The sequence below is a fragment of the Gobius niger genome, assembly GCF_951799975.1.
Source record: "Gobius niger genome assembly, chromosome: 7".
Taxonomy (NCBI): domain Eukaryota; kingdom Metazoa; phylum Chordata; class Actinopteri; order Gobiiformes; family Gobiidae; genus Gobius; species Gobius niger.
This window is the reverse complement of record NC_136858.1, coordinates 11,497,729-11,524,336: the sequence shown is the minus strand read 5'-3', so window position 1 is coordinate 11,524,336 and position 26,608 is coordinate 11,497,729. Positions and strand designations below refer to the sequence as shown.

General features: G+C 41.2%; 1 protein-coding gene across 1 annotated transcript; it reads right to left on the bottom strand.

Moving 5' to 3' along the window:
- Positions 1-635: 635 nt before the first annotated feature.
- slf2 (SMC5-SMC6 complex localization factor 2) lies at positions 636-26,465 on the bottom strand. Its single transcript, XM_079559373.1, has 22 exons — positions 25,646-26,465; positions 22,529-22,953; positions 21,606-21,782; positions 20,751-20,951; positions 20,625-20,670; positions 17,555-18,741; positions 15,025-15,107; positions 14,841-14,951; positions 14,596-14,763; positions 12,058-12,160; positions 11,894-11,981; positions 11,684-11,825; positions 10,628-10,712; positions 10,384-10,560; positions 9,948-10,042; positions 9,796-9,883; positions 9,597-9,716; positions 8,299-8,376; positions 8,124-8,210; positions 4,091-4,159; positions 3,760-4,002; positions 636-1,062 (listed from the first exon to the last, which is right to left on the bottom strand). Exons 1-22 carry the CDS (start codon positions 25,770-25,772, stop codon positions 916-918), a joined length of 4,047 nt encoding a protein of 1,348 aa, XP_079415499.1. The 5' UTR covers positions 25,773-26,465; the 3' UTR covers positions 636-915.
- Positions 26,466-26,608: the final 143 nt, after the last annotated feature.

Here is a 26,608-nt window from a genome sequence, read left to right as displayed (position 1 = left end):
AATGAGAAGAAAACTTTAATTCACACAAATTACTTTTTTTGTACTAATATAAAAACACACTGAAAAGGTAGAAAAATATCTTTTGAAAAACATTGTAAAAAAAAAATAATAATCACAAAATAAATTAAACATCTTAACTAACACAATAGTCAGATGGGCAGAGGGATCTAAATATGAACTCAAGAGTAACGTTACTTTGAAATTATTATTCTCAGGGAACAGTGGAAAAAAAAAAGGTAAAGTATTTAGTGAAAATACAAGTTGAATACTGAGTAGCTGAATGTTAAAGTCGGATTTCTGTTTCAGTTGCGATGTCATCTGAGAAACAAAACATAAAATAATGTGGAAATCCTGATATAATGAAATAAACAGAAATGATTGTGAAGAATGAAGTGCGTACACAGAAAAACTTTGTGTCGCCATGAAACTTTTGTCATTAAAATTTGCTGAAGGCAGGATATAACTTAATTACAGTTTCAAAAATAATATTACTCTAGTCACGCGAGTATCTACAGTACCTTACTTGCTGTACAGAAAGTTAGGTACTGTAATAAAACAACTATAAAGACTAAAGAGTACAGTTACCTCAAAAAGTGAGTCAAGTATGTACACTTTATAAATGTAACTGGACTGACCACCTCAACTTACAGTAATATCTCAAGTGTAACTTCTGGCACTTCAAAGACCACATGTGACTGAGGTAGCTTGCACATAACTTGGAGTGGAATATCTAATGAGGGAAATCAAATGTTTGTTTTTAAAGTATTGGCACATTGGTTATTTAGCTTACCGTTTACAAGAACATAGGTTTTGGAAAACATTTCAAACTGTTTTTATTTATTGCAAGATAACGGGCAAAAGTGCAAAAGAACGGTGTTTGAAACCACTGAAATAAAAGTCTCAAGCCTGCGTTGGTCAGACTGCCTTGGACGTGCTCGGTCCCAGAGGCCCCGGGGACAGGCCTCCCACTGAGGGACTTCCTCCTTCTGTATCCATGTCTTCACAGTCCTTGAAAGTGCTTTTTGCTGCCTTCTCCCAAACTTCAGTGCCTTTTGTGTCCAGCTATAAAAAAGAAAAGTAGCACATCACTTAGTGATCATCTGTGTGTTACATTGAACTTGAGCTGCATGACTTTATGAAAAATATAGGTGTCATCTTTCTGTGTGGCAACTGTGATTACATTAGCAATTTTTGGTTTTAAAGGCAGTCTATACAGTATATATTTAATAAAATATACTTTCTGGAGCTGAGCAATACCTCAAATTTGGGTATTGATAAATACTAAACCATAACTGAAGCCAATATTATCAAGTTTAAAAAGTGGATATTACACGTTCTGCTAAGAATAGCCACTGGAGTCGCAGCGAGTGGGTCTAAACATGGCTCCAGGTCTGTTTTTAATGAGACAGCAACATTATCATGATTTTGCATAATACACTCCTTTAATACAGACACCAATTACTTTTACAATGATAGTTTGTGCACAAGTGTGTATTTTTGTTGAATGTATTACAGTGCTATGTCCTCGTTTTCATTTTATGTTGATTGTACCAATATTGATGGATATAATCAGGTTGAAAATGGATGATCAATACCGTATTTTCCGGACTATAAGTCGCACTTTTTTCATAGTTTGGCTGGGGGTGTGTCTCATACTCCAGAACGACTAAGATGTGATATTAAAAATAATACAAATATGCAAATATATAATTTCACATGCCGATGGACGGCACTGCAGGCTAATCGAGCAGCAGAAAGAAAGCTTGGAGTGAGCGGAAAGCAGGGGTTACTCTTACCACAGTGAACAAAACAAAACAAAGCTAATCACGGGCTAAAAGCTAGACGAACAAGTTCGCAAATGAGAGCTTGAAAAACGTGTTGCCGGGAGAGGCTTGTCAACGGCGCAGTTACACATCTGTCCCCAGGTTGTTGCCAAGGCGACTGTTCAGAAGTGACATAGAGGATAAAGATTTCAATGGATTTAGTGATTTGGAGTGAGATCGAGAGTTTGATACGTTCTTTATGCTATAGTTATCTGAACTGTTTATGAGACGTTAACATACCAGACACCGATTTAGTTTGTTGTTTATGCTTCATGTAGCAAACCTGGGTTACGTTAGCACAGTGTTTTTCAACCACTGTGCCGTGGCACACTAGTGTGCCGTGAGATGTCGTCTGGTGAGCATTGGGAAATTATCTGATTTCACCTAGTTTTTTTTTTTTTTTTAAACAAATGCATTATTATCCACAAATAATGTACCGTTTTCGAGTGTCTATGTTGTCAAGTGATCGGCAGATATTATACTCTTCCATATCATAGACAAGAGATTTAGTGATGTATTGAGGCATTGTGGCTAGCGAGACTATATGGTGTTCCTGGTCAAGACACTTTGATGAGAACATTTTCTGCTGGTGGTGTGCCTCGTGATTTTTTCAATGCCTTGGCTCAAAAAAGGTTGAAAAACTCTGCGTTAGCATACCGTACGTCTATTCAGCCTGTTGTCTTTTTCATCACTGCTCATTTTTTGGCTGGTGCATCTTGTAAGTAGGAAGTGGTGTCCAGCGCCTTGGCGGGTTTAAGTTGTTCAGATTGAAACAGGGACTTTTACATCTGCCCCGCCTCCTCTCACTCGCCCAGGTCTGACTTTACAGCGTGCACCGCCCTGTGCTCCTTCCGCCCTCTGCCCGAGTTTCGTTTTTCTGCTACTGGATCTTATTTGTCGAGAGGCTTTAATCTGACTAAATGCACAGCGTGTGAACATGCTTCTGTTTTTTAGATAATACTACCATCTAAAAATAACCCATTTTAAGACTTTTCTTCATAGTCTCTTTGGTTTACTTTAAACAGACGTAAAATGCAAGTTTGATTTTAATATAAAAGTATAGTTTTAAAGCTGCACCAAGCTGTGTCTTTTTGATTTTTTTTGTCATTAGATCAGTAGATTTGTCAGCAGTGAACCCTGCTCTAAACCCCCTCCTCCCCCACGCCCTTCACCATAGACCACACACTGCTCTGATTGCATTCAATGAGATGCGGAAATCTCATTAATCTTGTGTGAAACACACATTTATCAGCACAAATAAGATATATATACAAAGTAAACATTTTGAGACTTACATTTATAAAGTGCAACTTTCATGTAAGTCTCTTTGTATTTTTGCATTTTGAACATAATACTTTCATTTAGAACTACGTTTAAAGTGCAGCGCAACCCTTGAACGCCTCACAGCCTCTCTGTGCTGCTGTGATCATGAAGAAGAGAAAGACCTGACAGCTCCTGTAGATATTGGATTATTAAACAAATGGACATTCCATGAGCATTTCAGCTGCATCAGAGCAGGTCGGTCAGATGTTTATCAGTTATCAGTTTTGTAAAACTCTATGCTAGCCGCTAACTGTTGTGGCTTCTGCTTCTTCAAACATTTGCGATCTGTGCACGTGTTAGTGTTTACACGGTGAGGGGCATGCGGGGGTGAGGCATGTGGTGGCGGTACAACGTTGCCTTTGCGACGGTGGGAATGCAACCATGCCGGTCCGGCAAAACGGAATCACTTAGCTTTAAGCAGAAAAAAAGCAACTTTTCACCGCACCTTTTGGGAAAATGGCCCGCGAAATCAGGCATTTTAGCAACAATCGCAAAAATACCCTCGAAATCCTGACCAATCAGTGATAACATAGTATTGAACGAATGAAAAAACATAACATCTGTTACATCAAAATGACGTTAGCACAAATGTAAGTGGCCTCTCGTCCATTACCTCCTCAGCAGCGTGTGAAGGGTCAGTCCACTCTGTGGTGCTCGCCGTTTCTTCACCTTCATTCCGGGTCACTTCCATCTCGATCACTACCTCCTCTTCCGCGTCCTCCGTTCTGGCAGCTTCTTCTTCACTGTCGGAAGCGGCAGCTTTTTTCGCAGCATCTTGATTGGACTCGATCTCTTCGACGTCTTGGCTGCTCCCTACGTCCGACTGCAACGGCTGCCAGTAATCGTACAGTTTGCCCTAAAACCACCAGTGGATAACATCGTTAGAGTTGGATTTTTATTTTACCGCCAAAAATGTCCATAAATTCAACAGTGAGCTACTGTACATTAAGAGGTCTTGTTTTCTGAAGCGTCATCTGCCATTTAGTGTAGATTCTTGCCACAAGGTCCTTCACCTGAAGAAAAAATAAATAATAGATATTTGTATTATCATTTGTAAACAAAGTGTTAAAGAGTTATTGTTTGAGCGTAAAAGTCTGATATGTTTTAGTGATGTCATGGGGCAGACAGTAATATTGTGAGAAAAAAAAACATACAAATGTAGAAATGATTATATAGACAGCGCGGAAATGACCTAAAACCTCAACGCTTCAGGTTGACATAAAAATCAGTTGACACTTTGACAGACTGGTCAACTGCCAAAACTGCAAAACACAAACTACGGGACCAAAAGTGCATTTGCTTCAGACCCTGGATACACGAGTAGGACGATGTGAGGAGGGAGACAGATCTTCCGCTGAAAAACGAAGATTTACGATTCAATTTGATCCCCCCGCCCATTTAAGACAAAATAAGTGCTGCCTGTAAATATATATCAAATGTATATGCAGTATAAGAGCGATAATATAAGAGCTATAATATAAGAGCGATAATATAAGAGCGATAATATAAGAGCGATAATATAAGAGTGATAATATAAGAGCGATAATATAAGAGTGATAATATAAGAGCGATAATATAAGAGTGATAATATAAGAGCGATAATATAAGAGTGATAATATAAGAGCGATAATATAAGAGTGATAATATAAGAGCGATAATATAAGAGTGATAATATAAGAGCGATAATATAAGAGTGATAATATAAGAGCGATAATATTTCTCTTTCCTAGCTCTGTGTCATTGCATTATCGAGCTCACCTTCTTGACTTGAACTTGCACTTAAGTTGAAGAGTGCGGTGCTGAACACCGGCGTAAGGCTGAACCATTTGGCACATTTTTAAAGGGGGGTCAGGGCCCTGAGATATTGTCCATCATTGTTGTTTGTGCAAAATTCTGCACTGTATTTCAGCCTGGTTGTGTTCAGTTGTTACATCAATTATGAGGAAATTTAGAAAGTGCAATACACAACACTTTTAGAGCAGCACGTTTGTGGGCCCCCACCCTGATCTGGGCCCTGGGTACTCAGTACCCTATAACCCCCCAGTCCCACGACCCGGCCGGGTCTATGTGTACAGCATCTGGCAAGTACATGTACTTGAGTAAATGTAACAGAGTATCGCCCTGCCTCTGCGGACAGGTCGGTCAGTAAACAATTCTGCATCAAGGAAAGTCCTCTTTGAAGTTCATTTTAGACACCGAGTTTATAGTAAAGAAATAGCAAGTGAAGACAGCTAAAGGATCTATCATAAAAACGTGGGTCATTCGATTCCTGCTATGGCTAGAGTCAGCTGACTCTTCTACCCCTAACACCAATCATTTCTTTATTATTGACTGAATGTCTGATGAGTGAATTCGGTCACCCTACATAGTAACAGAGCTTGCTTTAAAAACGGACAGATTTTTAATTCTTGGCGATTTTAACATCCACGTGTGTTGTGAGTCAAAGCCCTTGGTTAAAGACTTTTTAACTCTGGTCGATTCCTTTAATCTTAAGCAGTGGGTAACTGGGGCTACTCATGATAAAGGACACACCCTGGACTTGGTTTTATCGCATGGATTTGACGTTTGTATCGAGGAGATTGGCAGCGCGCTGCTGTCGGACCATATGCCGGTGGTATTCAGTTTTGATGCGCATTTCTCAAAGACCAAATCGTGCGTTCAGACGCGCGCACGACGCATGCTCTGTCCAGTAGCTGAAGCTCGGTTTTCTGATGCTCTTACAATGATCTTGTCGCCTGTTGTACATGACTCGGGTAACTTGTGTGCAGATGAGTTGGTCCACTTGCTTAATTCCACTGCCACCACTATCTTAGATGTTTTGGCTCCACTCAAAACGAGGCGCGCCAAAGCGGTCTCAGAGCCGTGGCTAAATGACTCTACCCGTGCACTCAGGCGCGAGTGCAGGCGAGCCGAAAGGAAGTGGAAAAAGGACAAGCTCCATGTGTCCCTGGAAATTCTTAGATACTGTTTATGCTCTTATCAGAAAGCTGTTAAATGTGCTAAAGAAAAATACATTTCTAACTTTGTGTCCAGTAACAGCCAAAAGCCCCAGGTCCTGTTCAATGTATTAAATCGTCTTGTAAACCCTAATGAAACCCCTGGGGTTGAACCTTCAAATGCATTGTGTGAGAGTTTTCTACATTTCTTTGTGGATAAGATATCCTCACTTAGGACCTTAACTGGGTGTCCATCTGCTATTGCTCCTGTTAATAGCCCAGCATGTCCTGTTGTGTTTGATTCTTTTGAAATGGTTTCTCTAAGTGAACTGTCCAAAGTAGTTCAGCTCATAAAACCTTCGGAATGTCTCCTTGATAGCTTGTCCCCCAAATTGTTAAAAAATGTGTTCAATGCTGTAGCGCCGTATTTACTGAAACTTGTAAATACTTCCCTGGCTTCAGGCTGTTTTCCAGGTGCCTTCAAACACGCGGTTGTTCAGCCCCTCCTAAAGAAACATAATCTGGATCCTGGAACATTATCAAACTACAGGCCAATCTCCAAATTGCCCTTTTTATCCAAAGCCTTAGAGAAATTGGTCCACATACAGCTCGATGGCCACCTCAATGAAAATTGCATTTTAGAAAAATTTCAGTCCGGCTTTAAATCTAGGCATAGTACTGAAACAGCTCTGATTAGAGTTTTTAACGACCTGATTCTAACTGTTGACTCTGGCAACCCTGCTCTTTTAATTCTCTTAGATCTGTCAGCAGCCTTTGATACAATAGACCACCAAATATTGTTGTCCCGTCTTGAGCATTATGTGGGTATCAAAGGCGTAGCTCTTGACTGGTTTCGCTCATATCTCAGCGGTAGAACATTCTCTGTTCATCTCGGGTCTCACTCTTCGAGCTCAGCCCCACTTTCCAGTGGGGTTCCACAGGGCTCTATCCTGGGGCCCCTCCTCTTTTCTTTGTATATGTTGCCACTTGGTTTGATTTTTGAAAAACACAAACTTTCTTTTCATTGCTTTGCAGATGATATTCAAGTTTATCTGCCTCTAAAATCAACCTCGCTCCAAACCGTGTCAAATTGTCTGCAAGACATAAAACATTGGATGGCACAAAATTTCTTAAATCTTAATGAAAAGAAAACTGAGATGGCGTTATTTGGTAATTTTAACGCTGCAGATATTGCTCTGCTTGGCCCACTTGCTCCTTATGTTCGTCCATGTGTGAGGAATCTTGGCGTCTTGTTGGACAGCTCTTTTAAACTACACAAGCAAATTAGTTCAGTTATCCAAACTAGCTTTTTTCAGATGCGCCTCTTAAGTAAAGTTAAATCCTACATTCCTCTAAACGAACTTGAAAAAGCAGTACATGCGCTCATTACCACTCGTCTAGACTACTGTAATGCTTTATACTGTGGTTTGGACAAAGCGTCCATTACGAGGCTACAAATGGTCCAAAACGCAGCGGCCCGCTTGCTGACCGGCACCAGGCGACGTGAGCACATTACACCTGTGCTCGCCCGTCTGCACTGGCTTCCTGTCTGTCACAGAATCAATTTTAAGATTCTTTTAATTGTTTTTAAATGTTTAAATGGCTTGGCACCTTTGTATCTGTCTGAGCTACTCTCTGTCCATGCCCCGTCCAGAGCACTCCGCTCAGCTGACCTGCTCCTTCTGGATGTGCCCAAAACGCACATGAAAACCAGAGGAGACAGAGCTTTTTCTGCTGCTGCCCCCCGACTGTGGAACGGTCTGCCCCTCAGCATCCGTTTGGCCCCGACTCTAAGCAGTTTTAAGTCCTCCCTTAAAACCCACCTCTTTACACAGGCCTTTTAATATGTTCAACTTTCTCCATTGTATTTTTGTTTAATTGATTTTGACGTAGTTATTATGCCTTGTTTTTGTATTCATAGTTTTTATCATCTGTTTGTGTTGTGAAGCACTTTGGGCAGCCGTGGTTGTTGTAAATGTGCTATAGAAATAAACTTGACCTTGACCTTGACCTACATTACATTGTGAGCAATAACCCTCACCTTACTGCGGTAGAGCCACTTCTCTCCCTCTCGGATGTGACACTTGACGTGGCGCTCCAGCTCGGAGCACAGCAACAGCAGCTGCTCCTGGGTAACACAAAACCAGTGCGATCATTTTAGCATGAAAACAACCTCGACGCCTGAATAAAACCGCCCTCTGCCAAAGGAGACGAACCTTCTGATGAGCAGGGAAACGCTGGAAGTTGGTGGCTTCATTGACCAAAGTCAGAAGACTGTAGAGGAGGTAGTACGTCTGACAGAGACAAAGAGAATGAAAATAATGTTACTCAGTCGTCCAAAGAACTGCTTCCATTCTGTCCAATGTTTCACCAATGCATCAATTTACCAAAGGCTTTATTCTGATAGACTAATACAAATATAGCATCTTCTGTGTCAGAACCATTTTATAACACATACCAATCTATAACTTCATTCTTCAATCATTTTTAATTTGAATTGCCTATAATTTCATTGTGGTTGTTTTCCGAGGCTTCTGGTTTGTTTCTTGGGTGTCAAGTTGTTGATTTATGAAGGTGTTAAATGGAGATGTTTAAGTCCACACTGTAACTGTCCATAGACAGAGGAGCCCATGTCCGAAAGTTAGTGAAGTTCATTTATTTGTTTTATTTATTAATAATATTGAGATGGTTAATAATCAATTATTAACTATCCTTGCCTCTTTTTGCATTAGCCCGACTACATCTCTGTGTGGATTTATGCGCGTGTTTACGTGAAGCAACTTAGCCAGTAGCCTATTGATTCTTTTTGTTGCATTTCTGTCAATATGGGCATGCTGCTCATTATTTTGCATGTTCTGAGTACCTTTTAGTTGCTGGATTCGTTTTACAGATGTGTTAAATCCTTGAGAATAAAGCGACTTAAGAATCACTAGAACCATTAGCATAGTGAGCAACATTAGCCTGTCGTCGTGGAATATTGTATTTTCACACTTAAGATTCGCCAGTTTGTTGATCTTTGCTCTGCTCAGCTGAGAGTTGCGCCCGTAGCTGCGCTGCAACAAGATCTAAAAAATGGATCAAGCCTACTTTAAATTTATGGTGGCCTTTTGGGAATTTTGGATCTTGTTTATATATTTTTAATAAGCTATTTATAACTGAACATTTTTGGAGGGGGTTCAAAGCTTAATAAATCAGAAATGAGATATTAACAAATGTTGTTAAAAGTGTTAAAGGTGCACTATGCAACTTTTTATGTAAAAAAAATAGTTGATATTTGTGTGTATTTGGCCTTACAGTGCCCAGTGGCTATGTGGGTGGTTAGCATAGCGCCATACGCGAGATGTCTTTCCAGTATTAAAGCCCTCGCCTTTTTAACCAAAAAAGGCCTTTTTTGGTTAAAAGTGCTTAAAGTGCTACCTCACTTTTAGTGTCTCGCCATAATTAGAAAAGTTACTACCTGGTTCTGCCAAACTGATCTGAAGAGACAGACAGCACTTATGTAAGAATAATAAACCTGCTGGTCGAGAAGCGTTTGGTCGTCATCCCCCTCGGCCTGGCTCCGCTGAGAGGAGGCCGTGACGATCCGAAGCAGAGATGACGGCTTCATGCGGGGCAGGTACTGCAAGTCAGACAGCTGTAAAAGACCACAGATAAGTCTTTACCGTAACTGTTAGAACAAAAAAAAACTCGGGAGGAGGATTCTGAAAGTCAACCTGAAGCTCTTTGGATCTGGGCATGTATGAACAGCTCCCGTGCAGCAGTTTGGATATCATGGCCACGCTGAGGTGCTGCCGGAGGTTTCTGAACGAGATGAAAAGTGTTGTTAGTAAATGTAAAGCGGCTCCAGGTATCCAAGCAAACTTACAATCCGCGGCGGTGGTGAGGCAGCAGCTGAATCAGATGGCACATGTTGTGGTGGTCGTCAGTGAGGTCAGTGAGAGCCTGGCACATCTTAGGCATCTTAAACCATCAGAGCAAATAGCTAGTTACTGAACTATGTATTGTATATAATTAAACATAGACGGTGCTGCACTTTCACTAAGGTTGGTCACGTGACTTTAGGCTTAATGTCTCAGAAACAACCACGCTCTGCATGTCGTGGTTCAGTGAAAGCGTTTCATGGGCTTAATGTGAGTCACAGGTTCAGAGTGTTTCAGTGTGTTGCCTTGGTTTGGCAGCTTTGAGCGGTAAAGCACAGGAAACGCACAGATGAAACAACAGGGACGCATCTGTTGTGCATAAACATGAAAGTAAATAAGATATTTCATTCATTCACGTGTCACGCGGCTTCACTCACGTACCATGTCGTCCCAGCGGCGGATGTTTTTCAGCAGCCTGTAGAGCAGGGGGTAGAAGGGCACCCGGCTCTGCAGGAGGAGGCGGGACTCCAGGCGGACGGTGCACAGCAGAGTCAACAGCAGCAGCAGCTCCCTGTCAGAGTAGAACCGCGGGCACAGGCGCAGGCAGAGCGACAAGTACTGCACACAGAATACACATAGTATCATGTAGTAGGACTGAACAGGCCACTCTTTAATCAGAACTCACCTTGTACATGTTACTGAAGTTGTGTTCAGGGAAACGTCTTGGCTCTTGTTTGGAAGGACATTCACTTTTGACGTAAATGTCTTCACTGGAGAAAGAAACAAAAGCTGTTTAGTCTTTTGGTAATACTGCTTTAACAGAGAGCATTTTCTCCAGTTCGGCTTTACCTAAATCTAAAAGCTTGCGACTGGAGTTTACTAGCCTGGCACGAGCCAGACTGATCCTCCATGTTAAGAGATACATGGGGATACAGTCTGGAATTGTGTGATTTGAATCTCGCTGACTCCGGCAAAATCAGGCAGAGCCAATCATAACGCGGGAGGCGGGAGTTAACAGTGCGTCATCTTCCGCGCTAGGATTTCCCATAAACACCTGCGCTCCTCCCGCAACCAAAACAGAGAAGATGGCGGTGGCCGTGACACAGCAATCTTTTACCAGTGCCCTTTCTTCTGTATTAAATGAGCTGGACTTGCCGTTAAAGCCACAGAAAGAAGCTGCTCTGAGGGCTTTCACCGGAGCATTTACTCGACTACGTGTGTGGACTACAAACTATCATGGCGGAGGACGTGAACGCAAAGCGTAAGTCGCTTAGTGTTTGATTGGTTCGCTCTCGTTCAAACTGCGATCGTTAGCCCCGCCTCCAGTTCGATTTGTAAATTGCGTCCTATTACCACAATTCCAGACTGTCTTTATATGTATTTATAAATACATAAATCAAGTCAGTCTGGCTTTTGCCAGGCTAGGAGTTTACAGCCTGTAGGCCAGGGTAACGCCTCAATTGAAAGCTAAAGATCTACAAAATTGATCTAAATCTTTTTCCTCGGGCTGTTGCTGTCACGTTTTTAAAACTTTTTTGCAGAGCCTTTTTTTTGCTCTTTATGTGGTGCTTTTGTCAATTTTTTTGCCACCTTTATGTCACTCTTGACACTCTCTTGTCTTGTTTTTGTCGCTTTTTTTCAAGAAGCTTAGAGAAATGGGTAAAGCCGAACTGGAGAAAATGCACTCTGTTAAAGTAAGCAAAATTTATCTGACAAATACTGACAGTAAAAAGGTCCTTACAGTAAATCCATCTCAGTGAACGGCGGCTGCAGACTCTCCAGAGGGAAAAGCGACACAAAGGGAGCTCCCATATTCATCAACACCAGGGTTAAGTCGGCCAGAGAGGGCACCCACACCTTAAACTCCTCATTCTTCCCGTTCGCTATGAAAACAAGCTCAATTTACCTTCAGGAAAGTATTGCGTCGATCGAAATATTATTGGTTTGTTACCTCTTTGTACAGCAGCAGTGACCGCAATGTCATTAAGGGCCTGGAGAATCTTGTCAGACAATGTTTGGTCACTATGAACCGACAACATCTGTAAACAAAGGCAGAAGCTCGTTTGGAAATGTTGACAAGTCTGGGAGGTGGAAGGTGTGGACGTAGGGGGCTACCTTGAAGAGAAAGCGTGTGATCTGAAATGGACAGGGTGAGTTGCTGTAGGCCTCCTGGAAAACATCGATGGTGACGTTTCGTCGAAACTGAGAATGGCTGGACCTGATGATGACATGGCGGCAAATGGTGAGCGCAAAATAATCTACACATTTATGAAATGTTTTAACTGGCCAGGTATCAGTCTCTTTTACTCTGTTTAATGTAATGTATAAATACAATTCCTGTTCACATTTTTAACAGTCTAAAGATGTTTCAATATGTCAGTGTTAATATTGACAACATATTTTAATTTAGTTTTAGTCTTAGTCTTTTGCCGAAAATGTAATTCGATTTTAGTCTAGTTTTAGTTAAAAAAAATTCTTTAATTTTAGTCTAATTTTAGTCGACTAAAATTGCAAGTAAATTTAGTCGACTAAATTTAAGACGAATTTAGTCGACTTTACATTGATAATATTCATTATAATCATATTTAATCTTGTTCCTTTGCTTCATGGAGCTGCTCCCACATGAACAAAGCTCAGAGCTGATCCTTTGGCAGTGAATTTGCATGATATGAGGCTCTTTCAGACGGTCAATAGAAGTTTGGATAATTTTAGTCTCTCCTTTTCATTTTTATTTAGTCTTATTCAGCTATCAGCTTACTCTGCAATTTTACCTTTATTCACAAATACTTTCTGTGTTCAATAAATTTTTACAAATGCCCAACCCACTGTAGTTAATGTTTGTTTTTTTATACGACTATTTGATAAGATTGATTTGTTTAGAGCGGAGTTTCCCAACCAGGGTGTGGAGAGAAATCATCAGGGGTGTGAAGTGCCCAGTGCAACCCACAGGTTTAAGTCATTCAGACTGTTTTTTGTCTCTGAGTTTGATTTTGATGTAAAACATATATATACAGTGGGGGAAAAAAAGTATTTGGTCAGTTTCACATAGACATTGTATTGGATTTTGGCCAAATCCTTTTTTCCCCCACTGTATATATTGTTTGAACCCATACCAGCCATTATCCAACAACACTACCTCTATCTAATTTATGATGACTATTACATCATACTCATCAAAAACAGGTCTCAATTGGTTGTCAGGAAAAAAAAAAGTTGGGTTTTAATCTGGTGTGTGTCTACACTCGCTCACGCCTTGTCCTTCTGCAGAGCGAACACACAGGGCTGAGCACAAGGAAATAGGTCAGGGGTTAAAGCAAAACATTTTCATCTGACTGAAAACATTTTTCAACAGTAATATCACTGCATCAATGCGGGGCAGCGGAGTGCACACATACACATATACTCACACCGTTTCCCTAATATGCTCCTTCTATAGTCACAGAACATAAGCCTTTAGACGCAGAGACACTCCAAATTACAATGAATAAAAGGTACAACCGTAGTGGGGGAGAGATTTAAAGTGTGTATATTTCCTGCATTCTGGTGCTTTTTAATTTATTAGTATTTTCAGCTGGTCCTTTTGCGGCTGTCTAATATGGGTAATTTACTCACTTACTTAGAGCTCACAATGGTCTGAGTAACATTACAAAAACTATGGGTTCAGGCAGTAAACCATCAATTTATCCCAATGTTGAAATCTGCTGATTTTCAATCTTTAATCATCTACACTCAGGTTTATAATCTAAACACTGTAATGTTCTATTTCATGGCCAATGAATAGAATTGACCAAGTGTTCACATTTACAGGTCTATATTTAAAGGGCAATTACTGTAGTTTATTGCACCAACAGTAAATACATGTGTAGTATTTTAGTATCAGGCTGCTGTAATAAAACAGAAATTCTCAAGAGATTTACAAACTTTCAGAAGCTGCAGTATCACAGTACTTTAAGTGGGCTGACATTACTCTTGACATTACTTTTATTGATTTATTTCTGACAGATTCTCGGTGACGAAACATTTTTCCCAAATAGGGCAAAATGACGCAAATCTGTTGCAGCGACGGCAAACTTTAACCCCTGAAATAGGGCATTATGAGCTCCATTAAGGTGTTCTGACTAGAGAGTCACTAGATTTTAATAAATATACCTGACACTGGTTATGGTATGGCAAAAATTAAGCATCAAAAGCAGGTACTGACAGAAAAATTTGTTTTGATGCTATAGATCCAGGGACAGCATTAAAGGAAGTGACTTGGTTGTTTCAGCTCAAATAAGTGTTTTCCCCAATTTTGTCCTTTTTAATGTTTATCCCAATTTCCCAATCTAGTTTTTACACATTTTTGCTAATTTATTTTTTAATATTTTTTCCCATTTTCTACCTAATTTTTTCACAAAATATTGTGGCAATATTTCCTTATTGCCACAATTTCCCCCAATTTCGTCCCATAATTTTTCTCACTTTTCATGACATTGGAGATGGACCGGATATTGTAAATTTGCAGATCTTCCAAACATTATTGTCCTGTTTTCTGCATCTAGATGACACCTAGTATAGGTATTGAAAAAGTATTATTCATTGTGACTTGTAAAAAGGGAAACACTGGTTTAGTGCACGTGTGATGACACTGTTGCTGCCTTAATGAACACTGACCACAGGAGTGTCTTCTGTGCTCGGTTCTGTGGGGTGACAGTGCACTGCCTGAGCTGCAGCGTGTTCTGGTCGAAGAGACGTCCAAACTTTTCCAGATTGAACACTTCATGTCCAGGAGGCACGTCTCTGATTGCGCTGGATGCCAGAGAAAACCGCTGAAGGAATTGCCTACAAAAACAGAGATTTTTAAACATTTCAAATGACAGAAAGAGCAACAAGCCATTTTTAATAAAGAAGTGTCTGACTGTTGCTCGTCTGAGATGGGCTCCTCTTTACTCTCTGCCTCTTCGTATTCTGCTATTTTCAACAGGTCTTCCTGACAGGTTGCGAGAAGTTCCATCTCTGTTTCCCTGGCTCTAAGGAGGGAAAAAAACAACAATAACAACCGATCAAAGATGGAAAAGGGAATATGATTAAGCCAGCATTTACCTTTTACTTTCAGTAAACTCTTTCAGTAACTGGTCCAGGCGGTTCTTGCAGTTGCCTGTCTTTGTGGCAGACACGGTGTGATGCTAAAAAGGAGAACATTGGAGTTTGGAAAATGCATTAATGGAAGTCTCATCAGGGCACGCATTCACACAGGAGGTGGAGGAAAAGTGAGCACCCAACTTCCGATGCCGTCATTACCAGACCTATTAAAACTTATTCCATCTGAGAGTACCGACATGGGCTTTTCCACATTTACTTAAGAGGCCATGATTATTGTGGGGAAAAATATTGCAATTCAACATTTCTCAAATCCTTTGTAATACTTCAACTACAGAGTACAAAAGATGACTCAAGAACCTTCATTGAAGTGTAGGACGTTTCGCCTTTCATCCGAAAGGCTTCATCAGCGACACCAAGGTTTCCAGCTCCGACTATATGAAGACTATGAATAATAGTCCCTCCCCTCTATTAACGGCTACTCTCACTTGTGGGTAAACATCTTTGTAGTTCTTAGTCTGAGTTTCAGTCTGAACGACCCTTCTCTCACCTGATCACTGCTAATCACCTGCCTATTGATCTGTCCTGGGCTCAGTTTCATCCTCATCAACATGACAGAGCACTCCCGGCCTGGGGCACAGTAGGCTGCTGTCTAAATGTTCACAAAAAGAAACATTTTCAGGTTTATTTAAAGGAATAGGCCACCGTTTTTACATACTAAGATATGTTCTTAGCTCACTTTAGACGTGTTAATATATCCCCGTCTGGTCTTTGTCCGTGCGCTCTGCCAGGCAAACGGAGCACATACGCAGCCTCTCCCACATGTCACATAGCTCCAAAAAAGCTCACGATAGAAGCTACCAAGCTCTTCCACGTGTTCCCTATTTAAATAAAGTTACGTGAAGTGTTTTCATGCGAAGTATATTTACACAGAAATGTAGCATGTCGATTTTATAAGCAAATTTTGGAGCTATGTGACATGTGGGAGAGGCTGCGTATGTGCTCCGTTTGCCTGGCAGAGCGCACGGACAAAGACCAGACGGGGATATATTAACTCGACTAAAGTGAGGTAAGAACATATTGTAGTATGTAAAAACGGTGGCCTATTCCTTTAAGGGTAGTTTTAATTCTATATCTTATCTATCAATGTTATCAGAATAGTTTTTGTTGCCATTGTTTGCGAACAGGTTCACAAACTAGGAATTTTTCTCCGTGAAGATGTGCAACATAAAACATAATACAGAATTTAAATAAAAATAAGCTATGAAACTTTAAACTATATAAGGGGGCATGCATAAAGAGTGTTAAAAAAATAAGATAAAAACAAAAAACAATTGACATAGAACAACAGTTGGATTTTATTTATCTTTTATCTTTATGCCTTTAGCCTTTATATTATTATTATTCATATCTCAAGGAAGCAGAAAGATATTCCCTATGATTTGTCCTAAAACATTACCTGCTATGACCTTTAATAACCAGTGTAATTGTAAAACCGGTTAATCTTGACATCCCTACTCCTCAGTCAAGATGAGGTGGGGTTTTGCCAAGACAGCCAGTGTAGCTAAAGCTTTAGGGCACATTTGTCAAACCCAAGTCCCGTGGCCAAATCCAGCCCATTCCTGGGCAGAGTTATGATATTTTAAAGAAATAACCAGAATGCTCACTCCAGCCAACAGACCGGAGCCAAGATTAAAAAGGGAAAGAATTCCACATAGTCCTGTAGGGCTGAAACAACTAATCGACTAATCGAAAACTAATCAATTATTGAAATAGTTGTCAACTATTTTAGTAATCAATTCATCGTTTTCTCGTAAACACAGACTTTAAAAGAGCAAAAATTACATGAACATTTTTTATTTTTGATGGAAACCTACTTCAAGTTAGGGTCTTTAGTGTTTTGTACATTGAAAATTTCATAAATATCTGTCTGTTTCTCATCCAATCATAAAGCAGAATCAGCAGAAAGGGCCTCCAAAAACACTCACTTTAGGTTTACTCCATCAACATGTCCTCAAGTGATGCCACGTTTGTTTTATGTGATTAAAAAAAAATAGAAAATAACATTTTCATACACCATTCACAGTCAAGCGATTAATCGTTAAAATAATCGGTAGATTATCATTAGTTGCAGCCCTATTGTCCAGAAGAGGGCCCTGACAAAATAAGAGATCTGGATATAAACAACACATTATAGATATGTAGTAAATGATTAGAGCAGCTGTGGCTACAACAGTAGCTTACCACCACCAAGTGTGGAGTGAAAGAATAAGGACTACAATGTAGCACTTTGAGAAACTTGTGATACAGACTGGTAAAGCCGTAATGATTATTTATTAGGCTACAGTCCTGTTGGGCTTTCATTTTATTATCATTAATTCATTGAAACATTTTTTTCAATAGTATTTTCCTGTTTATGTTATATGTGGACCGCAACCTGCCGTGGGGGCTGGATTTTGGCTCACGACTTAATTGAGTTTGGCACTCCTGCACTCCTCCCATTAGTGAAAGAGGTTAAAAAAATCCTACTCACATGTCCACTGTGTTGTCCGTTCCCAGGGGATCTAGACTGAGAGAAGGCTCCCCTCTCCGGCCTTTCTTTCTCGGGCTTGTCCTTCTTTGTCATGATCTCGTGCAGCGACACCAGCTGTACATCCTCACTGTCGCTGCTGCTGCGTGTGCTTAAAACCTCCAGGTCCGAATCAAAGTTAAGTTCCAGATCCAGGTCTAGAGAATCATCGTGACCCTTCTCCTCAATTTGCCCATTTGTCCTAGATGGAGATACGGAGGTCCTTCCGGGAGTCGCCACATCCTTTCCAACATGTTCTGGCTTGGCTACACTTAAGGTATTTGTTGTGGGCATCGGGATCCGTGTTAAAATGACTCTCGGTAATGAAATTTTCATATCAGCTGGAATTTTTACAATGGCATTGGACGCTTGTGAGGGCATAGTTGCAGTCTTCTCTCTCTGGCAAAGCTTAGGACCCGGATTGCTTGAAGTAGATGTCGATGAACTGTTTTTATTGTTTTTAAGGGCTTTAGGTTTATCGTCTGGTCTCGTCTTTAGAGTTTTCTGTCCCAGATTTACGATATAAGTGGTTGGATCGGGACGAAAAAGGTCCTGTAGGTCATCGGCTACTACAACCGGCTTTTTGTTTCGGCGTAGCTTCCGACAACTCGATGAGATTGTGCTTTGTTTCGAAACTGTTTTTTGGCTCGTTGAGTCCACTGTGTTAGCATCACCTGCCATATGAGAATTGCTTGGGCTTTTGGGGTCATTTGGCAAATTTGGAAGATTAAAGGAAACATTCTTGTGAGTTGTTTTGCTCTTTGATTCCTGTTCAGTTTTTGCCAGAACTTCACTTCTCTTTGACGGCGATTCTAAAATCACCAAATTGTTATGCGTTGATTTGATACAAGCCAGCTTTGCCCCCATCGGAATTTGCTTTAGACAAGATTTAAGCCTGCAGGGTGGCGAGGGAGAATGGTTAATACCGTTAAGATGCGTCGATTCTGTCCGTGAGTGGTTGTTGAATGTTTCTGAAGACAGTTCTAGGTCGGATAATGTATTTTGTGAACAAGAGTCGGGGCTGAGGACATTTGCAGTTGGGCATTGGAGCATGACGTCAGGGCCTCTTGGCTTGAGACACTGTTTTTTGGCGTTGTCGTCATCACTGCCAGACTCCCTGTGCCTCTTCAGTACTAGATGACACGAGTCTTCTGCAACAGACGACAAGATCACAAAAGGGAAATTTCAACAATGCAAACTATTTAAACATGAACAGCATGTGTGAACAATGTCCTAAATTGTACATAAACTCATAGTTAGGGATAGGTATCGGACCCCGGTATCATAACGGCCCCGGGGCCACATGTGCCGGTGCACCCGGACTGGTAAGCTCCAGCCTTAACTAGGGCTGGACAATATGATGATATTAGAACGTCTTACGATCTCCAGAGCTGACGATCTGTCATTTTTGTTAGATCGTTTTATCACGGTTTTAAACACTTCTGCATAGTTGACTCTTTTTCTCTTGACTTCTACACAATAAAAGCCACTGCATGTTAGCGCTTTAGTAAGACTCTTATTGTGAAAGCGCCAGACAGCGACAGGGCGTCACATCACAGCAGCTTGACGTCATGAGAGAGACGTCTCAGAAAAGAAGCCAAACAACAGACACGAACAACAAGCCTTTATTAAACTTAGTGTTACTGTTTTACTTTTATTGTCTGGAGTTTTATTGTGTTTTTTAATGTATAGGGGTATTTCCAAGTCTATTTTCGCTGTGTTGATTATCACAAAGTAGAATAAATTAGTATATTCATTCAATCTTTTTTCTTTCAGTGTGCAATTTAAGTTATTTTTGTTACAATAAAAAAAATTGTGATAAAATCGAAATTGGGAGTTTATAATTAAAAAATCGTGATATTCTACTTTTGTAATATCATATATACCCACCCCTAGCCGTGACGGTCTTCTTAACGTGGCGCTGCATTGATGCGCTAATCACATGCGCTCAAATAAGCACTAAAAAAACACCCTCATGGATGCGTTCGCCGCATTGGATCTGTTCATTCCTGCTACACCGCACGAGAGCGCAGGCTGTTGGATCAGCCGCGCGTTCCCCCTCCCTCTCCAGGGGGAGACAGGTGCGCGGGGGAAAGACACGCGGTGTTAAACATTCAAAAATTGCTTATTCTCAGAAACCCCCCGAGCTGCTGCCGCTAACCTGTGATAAAAAGCGAAACGTAACAACTTCGTATTGAAAAGACAGATGAGACAGATTTTCTTCTTTCGCAAATACTCGAACTAAAGAGTTTCGAGAGGAGTCTATTTTTCCACAAACGGCACACATGGCGCCGTGTACGTGGGTGCTCTCATATACAGGTCAGTGCGAGCCGGTGTCAACCACAGACTAACCCACTGGACACAAGCTGAGAGTGGCAGAAAAAAGGCTGTGGCTCGAGTCTAGTTCATTATTTTACTTTATTTAAGCTTTCATTTGGACTCAGTCCCCAGAGCAACAGCCAAATCTAACCAACAGCCTTGATTTACTAGATTACAATGATAAAAAAAAAATAGTGCAGTATATATAGTATAGTAAGTGAAGTATTTTAACTCCCATATATTAAGTATGCGCACATTGGAAATAAATCAGGTCCAAATGTAGTCCAAATGTGCAATAAAAAATAAATATAGGCCAAGGATTACGTCCTATACTGTAGCCTCTATCTATTTTTTCTTTTAAAGTACTGATAGGACTCGGAGTACCGCTAAAGTAATATATTGATAAGGAGTATTGGTAATAGTAGTTGTATCGATTAATCCTTGACGATACCCAAGCCTACTCATCGTAGTCAATGGACTACAAATAAAAACTGAGGAGTCAGTGCAGCCCTGCACTGACTGTGGTTAGTGGCTCTGGACATCTGATCTACGCAATTTTGTTGTACAATTGTACAATGACAAATAAAGCACGTACTTAATGTAGGTGGAAAAGTGCAATACAAGTTGAGATGATTTACCATATATGACAAAATATTAACAGCTGCTGTTGTTAAACAAAAACTAAATGTTGTCATTCAAGAGCAACAGTACTTACTATTTTGTGAGATTTCATTCGAGAGCGTTGGTTGATCGGGTTGATTCTGGGGGAGAGGTCACAAAAATCACCAACATAAGAAAATTGGGTGCGGTAAATATCTAGTGAAAGCAAACAGCTCTTTACCTGTGTGGATGTGGATGAGTCAGGGGGAGGGAAGCTGACCCTCCTGCCCTGGCCTTTGACACGAGCCTGCACCAGAGTCGAGCTGGGGCTCCAGGACTTGGAGCGCTGAAGGGGGCCAGTCCCTCTGTCCGACCCGCTCAGGAGGGGCTGTTCACAGGACTTGTACATATTCATCACAGACATCTGCACCACAAGACTGGACTTAGGGGTGGGCGATATGGCAAAAACAGAATATCACGATGTTTCAATGATAAACTTACGCTTTCGATTTTATCACGTTTTTTTTTATAATGACGAAATTACTTAAATTACACACTAAAGAAGAAAATACTACAATGTACAACACAACAAATGAGACGGACGTGGCGCCTGACAGGACTGTAAGGACAAAGGACACACTCGCTTCTTTGCACATGTGCCAGGTAGATAAATAAACACACACTGCGATCTATGCAGAGCAGCGCCGTGTTACGCTGAAATAGAGACAGGACGCTGGGTTTAAAACATTTTAAAGCTCTAGATTGAGGAGCCTGGTCGTATATGCGCCCTGGAGAGGAGCGACTCTCTGCTAAATGCTCGCATAGGCGTCTGACATTGCACAGCAGAAAGCTAGCGGCTTGGATTTCTTTCGCTGACTGAGAAAAGAGTAAACTGTGCTGAAGTGCATAAAACCGTGATAAAACGATCCCACAACAATGATAGATCGTCAGCTTTAGAGATCGTATGACGTTCTAATATCGTCATATCGCCCTGTCCTAACTGGACTCGCCCTAACATAGAAAGGAAGTGGGTTTAGCTTTCATTATCATATACTGTTCCAAGCCATTTTTTACATGATTATCACAAAGCAAATACTGTATCTTGTGAAAGCAGAAAGCCCGTTACCGGTTTAGATGTAGACGAATAAGCAGGAGGGAAGCTGGCTCCATCGCCCTGGTCCTGGACAGGAGCCTGTTCCAGTGTAGAGATGGGGCGGAAGGACTCAGAGGACTGAAGTGGGGAAGTCTCACTCTCCCATGCACTCAGGAGAGGCTGCACAAGAGGCACAGACAAGGAGTGATTTTAGTATGGTTTAATAAGACATTGCAACTAATTACTGCAGCTCCAACTTTTCGAGGAAGGCAGTCGGCAAGATTTTAAAGTCTGTTTATAAGATTTTTTGGCATTTCTACCAGAAGAGCATTTGTGAGGCCTGGCTCTTAGTCCGCTCCAAAGGCTCATTCATACTTCACAAGACGTAAGAACTTCCTTCTTACACCCTGAGCTGCAAGAACAAAAAGTTATTTTTGCCTTGTAGCCATGTAAATGTTTTGTAACTGACCACAGTTCCATGGCTACAAGGCAAAAGTGACATTTTCTCTCCAACCATCTCCCCCTCCACCAAACTTGCCACAATGCTGTCAGAAGAACACTGTTCTCTTGGAAACCGCGACACCCGGGTTCATCAGATTGCCAGATGAAGAAAGTGTGATCCGTTACACCAGAGAACACTTCTCCTCTGCTCTAGAGGCCAGTGGCGCCGTGCTTTACACCTCTGCGTCCGACACCTTGAATTGCTTGGGGATGTTTGGCTTTGCTGCAGCTACTAAGCCATGGAAACCCACTCCACGCTTACTGAAGGCCACATGAAGTTCTGCAGAAATTGTCTCTGCAGAACGCTGCTGACCTCTGTGAAATCGCTTGTGGCAATATAGTGTTGTTCCTCCATTTCATACATTTTAAATCCAAAAACGCATTTCCAAACCAACAAAAAAGCATTGCGGTGGTGGTTCTCTCACCGTATTTCCCTTGCTTGAGTCTTCTCCTGTGCGATCGTTCTGTTGCGGGCCAACAGCAGCCCTCTCTTGCTGATCTCTCTCGCTAGGCCAATGTGTGTCTTGGTAACGACTGCCCTGTGGATTCTGTCGACGAGTAGGAGAGACTGGATGTCTGTAAAATGTATCGTGCGGTGAGTTCGATCGGGAGTGGTGATGGAGGGGGTAGTTTTCGCCGTCCCCGTTCCGGACTGAACCGTCGATTGGGTGGTTGGGATGGTGGCGAGTTTCCCGGGGCCATGGGGGGCGCCGAGGTGGTCGGTAGAGCCAGCTCGGGTAATGGATGGGCAGATGGCTCCTGGGGGGTTGTGTGTTGGGGATCTGAGAGGGCTTCATTGGAGTCTCCTGAGGGAAACCGGGATTAGGGTGCGGAGGATAAAAGTCTCTCACTGGAATAGAGAGAAAAAAAGGGTGTCATTTTAGGTAAGAGCTCAAGAAGATAGAAAGCCAATGTAAAAGAAGGGTTTTTTGTTCTGGACAAAGATGGAGCGGTCGACAGCTGCTACCAGAGGCTTTTTATTTGATCACCAACCAACCCTGGGGCACGCTCATAGCTAAATTTCTCTGGTCTATGATCATTATTGGGCAGCTCCATCGTCGTCCTAGTACTTGTAATGTATTTGTTGTGCAAAGTCTTTTTTTCTAAAAGGGTAAATTGCACAAGTCAGATTGACATTGCAGTAGGACTTGCTGTGCAAAAAACATTAGCACTGCCAATGAAAGTTATCGATTGCTTATAGTTTTGAGCCTAGTTTTGTGATGCTTGGTGCTCGTATTAGCGCATACTAGTACAAAGGCAGAAAACAACCATAACCCTTTTCAACATTAAAAAAGTAGAAACCTAGTCTGAAACCAGTGTAAAGATGAAAGAACAGATATGCTGCGTTACCTTTCCTGTCAGGAAATCATCTATCAATCGCCATCTTTGATTTCTCTTTTTTACAAATAAAGTAAGCTAAGCTAGCATTAGCTGAAAGAAGCTTTAATTTAGCTCTACTCGTACAGTATTCCATGAGAGAGGTTTGCAGGCCACGGGGTAATCACTGGAAAATCCCACATTTTGAGGGACTGTTCATGAGGAGGTACATTTTTGAAAATCACCACTTGCAATCGTGCATAATATTAAGTGAGTCAACCCTCTGATGAATCAGAGGGCAACAGTTTGTTGACTTACTATCTGCAAATGCATGACAGCCAGCTTGACATTGAACAACCTGCTACTGCATGCCTGCTTCTACGTAAAGTAAAGAGCACAACAATTTTATGTCCCTAAAGTTTATTAGGTTTTTGTGGTGCAAAAACCAATACACCAATACATCTCTCTTGTGTTGTACTGCACAAAAACACAGTGTTCCATCAGGATCACATGACACCAAAACCCTTCGAAAACCTATGGAAACATTACACTGGACTTCAGGCTATGGATTGTGAGCCTCTATACCATAGAAACTGAAACGAGGTTTACGCAAATCTATCTACACTATTAGGTTTATACAAATCTCACAGCACAAAGTAGTTATATCACTTTGAAATGTTTTTATTTACTTATTGTTATTTGCATTTACTGCAGCAGTGTGGAGAGACTCATCATGATACTGCGGAAAACTTCAACAGTTTCTCTAAAAACTGGTAAACACATGATATCTTTTTTTCTTTTTTTTCTTTTTTTAATACTTTTGAGATACTTCATTAGAACAGTTAATTGTCCAAATTATATTTGCATAATTTGGGGAAGCTGCCGTCCTTTGCAACTGACGATTTATATTATTGCAATTTTGATTAAACTGCATTTCATTGTGCAGCCCTAATTCATTTTAATAAGGAAATACTGTTGCAGATTCTAGCTTTATCCGCAACTTATTCATGATCACATTTCCTGGAGAAAACCACGTTCAAAATCAATACTACAGCAGCACATACAGTAGTAAATGTCAAAACAGGAGCGACAGGTTGGTCAGCATTGGGACGAAACAAGCCTGAGGCACTGGCAGGACAAGAACATTAGAATGATGAAATCGTTGATGCAGTTCAGGTAACACTTAGCACGTGCTAAAAATGTGGCCTTGAGATGTTCAGGGGAATTTTGGAGGTTTCTTTTTTTTCCCCAATGTGCCAAAAATAGTAGCAAACGATAAATGTAGCAATGCTTAAGCTCAGCATGTTTCCGTTTTGGAGTGCAGTTTTTGATACTGTGAGCCAAACTGGAAAAACACACAACACTAAAGCTAGACTTTGCTTTTTTTTATTGGAACTCACTTGGATAACTTTTTGGTGCATATCAGCATTGTGAAGGTTAAAACTACATGGTTAGCAGGTTGTATGCATGAAAACTCCCTATATAGACAAGATATTTGCTAGTGTAGACATCCACTGTTTTGGCAAACATTGTTCATAGACATTTCCTCAGAATGACTCCATAAGCTGCACAGTAGTAACACCTAATATTCTGCAGCGCCCAAAAGCATTTATCTGAACAGTAACTGCAGTGTTAATACATTTTTTGGCGATCACGAGCTCTATACAAATGATTGACTACTTTGTCTTCTTGTTTATACGTGTTTTTCCATTATTCCAGCTTTAAAGTGAAACACACATTTACATTAGAACCCCGTTTTTTGTGATGTTTAACATGAAAGTGATATATGCGAGTAGCTGTTGGTACAACCATGTTATACAAAAGAGAAATGAGTCTAAATGGAACTACACATCTATCACCATCTAACAGGCAAACATTTAATCCAAATAACTTTCCCTGAAACCCTGTCATGTGCACTTTAAACACAACATTACACCTTCCGTTTGTCTGACCTGTGACAATTTTGACACCTTTTGAAGCAAAGCAGCGTAAAGAACACAAAGTTGTTGTTTTTTTCCACGAGCAGCATCAATAATGCCACTTCTATTTCTGACGTTAGTTAGAAATCCAACGTTAGAAATCCTCACAGCATGTTTTATCTTGTCCGAAATGAGTCTATGCAGCCGTGGACTCTGGATCCCAGCGTCAGCCAAACACACCTAGTACTGGCAAACGTACAAGCAAATCAACCTGCGTCGAAGTAGTAGCACAAAAGCAGCACTCACCTTTACTCCCCGGAGAGAAATAATCGGTCAGAATCCTGTAAGAAGACGGGACACGGTCATATCCACGTGCATTTGCAAATTCACGCCGGTATCCACGGCGACTATAATGATCGTTACGATAATCCATGGTCACAGTGGAAATGCGCGTCGCCTTGAGAGAGCGCTCTCGCTGCTGCGGCGCAGGGCGAGCAAAGATGGAATTGGGAAAACACCTGCTTCTTGACAGACCAATCACATGACAACACCTCGACCTGTGTGCAACTCATTTGTGTGTGTTTTTTTTTTTTATGTTGGTCATTTACACCCCTGTCAGTCAGTCAACGGGGCGGCTACACCTAGACACACGGCGCAAGGTGTGAGAAAGTGCACCTAGCTAAATCAAATGCTTCAACGTGCAAGCATTTTCTCTGCAAGGCTTCTGTGGCAAATCTGAAGTTAGCCAGAGCCCCAAACAAAAGTAAAACGCGTGTTGTTAGCAATAGGTTATGCATGCGGTGGGCGGTTTAAGTCATGCAGCATCATAAACAAAGCATTCCTATTCATGCAAAAAAGGCCATTTCACATCAAATGAAAGCAGTATCAGGAAGTGGGCACTTCTGTTAACGCTAGCCGGGGTTAGCTTTAGCACGGTGTCAAACAAAGTGTGCAAAATCAGCGACGGTTGAGCTTACCCATCGCCTACTTGGTTTTCTGACACCCTTTTCATTTTGCGTGGTAAACGGACCGACGAGTAAACAAGTCCACGCATGTAAATGAGCTCAGAGCCATGTAAAAGGTTCGAAGGGACAAAAACATCTCCCGCCTGCTTGACAGTTGACCAGCGCTGATGCGAAAGGCATTGTGGGAGTTGGAGTTGGAACTGGAAGGTCACGGCCTACAAATGTTTTCATTCAACAAAATAAAATGAATTACGTACGTTTTGTCAAATGGATTATTGTAGTGCTTGATCTATGATGAAATAAA